The 3,275-nt window shown below is 34.1% G+C and overlaps 1 protein-coding gene across 1 annotated transcript; it reads right to left on the bottom strand.

Moving 5' to 3' along the window:
- Positions 1-2,172: 2,172 nt before the first annotated feature.
- On the bottom strand, positions 2,173-2,505 carry LOC133330459 (larval cuticle protein 65Ab1-like). Its single transcript, XM_061538894.1, has one exon. It carries the CDS (start codon positions 2,501-2,503, stop codon positions 2,195-2,197), a length of 309 nt encoding a protein of 102 aa, XP_061394878.1. The 5' UTR covers positions 2,504-2,505; the 3' UTR covers positions 2,173-2,194.
- Between the last annotated feature and the right edge of the window lie 770 nt (positions 2,506-3,275).

Here is a 3,275-nt window from a genome sequence, read left to right as displayed (position 1 = left end):
AACCATAAATCCAAGCATGTTTATTGTTGTTGCGGTTGCTTTTGAATCTTCTTCTTCTTTTTCTTTATGAAGATCGTATTGCCAATTTTTGTTTAATTTTTCTTTGGTATTGCTTATTGCTGGTATAGCTGGCATATTGGTTAATCAACTTTTATTTTAATGAAACCAGTTTTCACACTTTTGATTTCATTTGGGGTTTTATTCTTTGCATGTATGTGTGAGTGAGTGTGTGTGTTTGTTTGTTGGGTGGAGAACTTTGATTAAATGTCAATAGAAAATCAATTTCTAATATTTCCTGTTTTAATAGATTCTGCAATTAATAACTGACACCTTAAAAGCCCCTAAATGATGAAATAAATCGAATATATTTTAGTACCTTAAGAATATGAAAAGCATTGACATTTTTTTTTATGAAATCCACGCGTATGATATTTATCCAAAAATATTTTTAAAAAACTTACGTCTTTGATAACTTGTCAAAAATTGTTTTACAAATACCCAGTAGTACCAATTTCCAAAACATTCTATATACGCCAATCTTACTCCCCACACTTATCCTAAATCCAAGTTTCAGGACTCCAACCCTATAGGTTCACCCACAATTTTCAAATCTTCCTACATACCCCCAATACTACACCTCCACAGTGTTCCTAAATAAAAATTGCAAGATTCCAACTCTATCGGTTCACCCACAAATCAAATCGCACTAAATTTAGTACATAGTAGCACCAATTTCCAAACTTTCCTACATACCCAAATTCTACACCTCCACAGTAATCCTAAATCAAAATTTCAAGATTCCAACTCTATCGATTCACACACAAATGAAATCGTACTAAATTTAGTACACAGAAGTACGAATTTCCAAACCTACATACCCCAATCCTACACCTCAACAGTGTTCCTAAATCAAAATTTCAAGATTCCAACGCTATCGGTTCACCCACAATTCAAATTGTACCAAATTTAGTACACAGTAGTACCAATTTCCAAAACTTCCTACATACCCCAATCCTACACCTCCACAATGATCCTAAATCAAATTTTTAGGATTCCAACTCTATCGGTTCACTCACAATTCAAATTGTAACAAATTTAGTACACATTAGTACAAATTTCTAAAACTTTTACATATCTCAATCTTACACCTTAACAGTGATCCTGACTCCAAATTTCATGATTCGAGCTCTATTGGTTCACCTAAAATTCAATTTGTACCAAATTTAGTACTATTTTGTACCCATAAGTATTAATTTCTTAAACATAATCCTGACCCCGATCCCACGCTCTTCTCGCTCTATCGGTTCACCCAAATTTAAACTGTACCGATTACAGTACGATTTAGTACTTTTCGTATACATAAGTAACAAATTTCAAAAACTACGTCCATATCCCAATCCTACACTCCGACGGTAATGTAAATTTCAAATTCCACTATTGCAGCTCGAACTGGAATTTGTACCAAATATAGTACCATATAGTACTTTTCGTACACATAAGTACACGCTTTCAAAACCATCTCCTTAAATAGACCCTACATCTCAACCCTATTATACCCTATTCCTATCCCATTCACATGCTACAAAATTGTACCAAATTTAGTACAGTTTAGTACTTTTCACATACTTATTGTTCGAATGTCCAAAAAACCATTTGCTATATCTATTCTACACTCCATCAGTGAGTATAAGAGTTCTAGCTCTACCGGTTCGCCAAATACAAATGGTATCACATTTACTACCTTTTGTACCGTTCTAGTACGAATTTCCAAAAACCCAGCCTAACCTGTCACCTTTGGACCAAGTGTGACCCTCACCCAAAATTTCAAAAATCTAGCTTCAGCCGTTTCGTCTGGGCGTTGATGTATCGTTAAATCAGTCAGTTAATCACTTTACTCTTTTATTAGTATAGATAAGCTCTAGAATATTTTGTTGCCCGTGGGCAACATTGGGCCATAAAGGGTTAAGAGGCATGTATTTTTTATATATTTTTTTTCAAGAACCACCAAACATAGAGCCGTGGATTTTTCAAATTAATTTGTATTTTCTTTATTTTTTTTTGTTAAAATATTTTTTACTTTTATTTTCCCATTACAAGAAAAAATCAGTACACACTTTTCATTTAGTTTGTTCTATATTTCAATTGCTTTTTCTTTATTTATTTCAATAAAAATTCCAAACAATTCGTAATTTATTTAGGCAACGGGCAAATGGGCACCCTTGGGTTGGTAACCGTTTTCATCGGCAACATATTCAACGGTGAATTTTTCGCCAGTCTTTTCATCAACCCAGCTGTAGGAACCGGTAACCTTGATAGCTTCATGTTCGCTGCCAGCATTTTCCAAATGACCAGCGGCAGTTTCGTATGTACCATCAGAAGTTTCGGCGGTGTATTGGAAGCTTTCGGGACCAACATCACTCTCCAACTTGACAATTTGGACATCGGGATTACCACCGGCCATGGCGACGGCGAAGAGAGCAGCGAAGACAATGATGAATTTCATGTTGCTTGGAATTGTGGGTTTTGTTTATCCTTGGATGGTTGAAAACGTTCTGGATACTTTCTGGCTGATACTTTCGCCTATTTATAGTGAAAATTTGTATTCGAATGGAATTTCTAATTCTAGAGGAAGAAACTTGTCTTTTGCTTGAAAGTTTGAACTTGTTTCTCAATGTTTGATCGTTTTGAATTTTGCTTTCAATTATTAAAATATAACGGAATTGTTAATTATTTCTATACTTGTTTTGTTATTTGTTGGGTGTTTCGTAAGCCCTCTATTTAGTATGGAAATCGAATTCAATTGAATTTTGGCAAATCCAAAACATGTTTGATGGGCGTTTGTGTCTTAAGTCTTTTGTATACACTGGTTTTAAAAATGTCATGTGAACATACTGAATAAAGGTAAAGAATATTTTTTGGACCTGAACAAATGTGGATTTTTGAAGGTGTAGTTTTTTAAGAGATCCAAATTGGGGTCGATGTTTTATAGGATATTTTTGGTGTGGACTCGTAAAAAAGTAATTTCAAAGACCTTAACCAACGTAAATTTCAAAAAAAAAAACAGAAAGGAAAGTAGTAAAGACGGACGGGGTCGACTATATGATACCCTTCACCACTTTGGGTATATTCAACAGATGAAACCTAACACACGTCGCATTTTAAAGGACCAGTAAAATGAAATTGGATCAATAAACATGTCATTCTGCAACAAATACAAAATTTTTCATTTGGTCAGATACAGAAGCTATATATAAATCTGAACCGATTTCAGGAAA

This window comes from Musca vetustissima, unplaced genomic scaffold (assembly GCF_032173495.1).
Source record: "Musca vetustissima isolate MV318-11 ecotype Yass unplaced genomic scaffold, APGP_CSIRO_Mvet_v1 utg10841, whole genome shotgun sequence".
Lineage (NCBI taxonomy): Eukaryota > Metazoa > Arthropoda > Insecta > Diptera > Muscidae > Musca > Musca vetustissima.
Note: the sequence above shows the minus strand (reverse complement) of the source record. Positions and strands in the feature narration are given on the sequence as shown.

Coding starts and splice junctions, on each gene's coding strand:
- LOC133330459 (XM_061538894.1), bottom strand. CDS start 2,503: ATGAAATTCATCATTGTCTTCGCTGCTCTCTTCGCCGTCGCCATGGCC.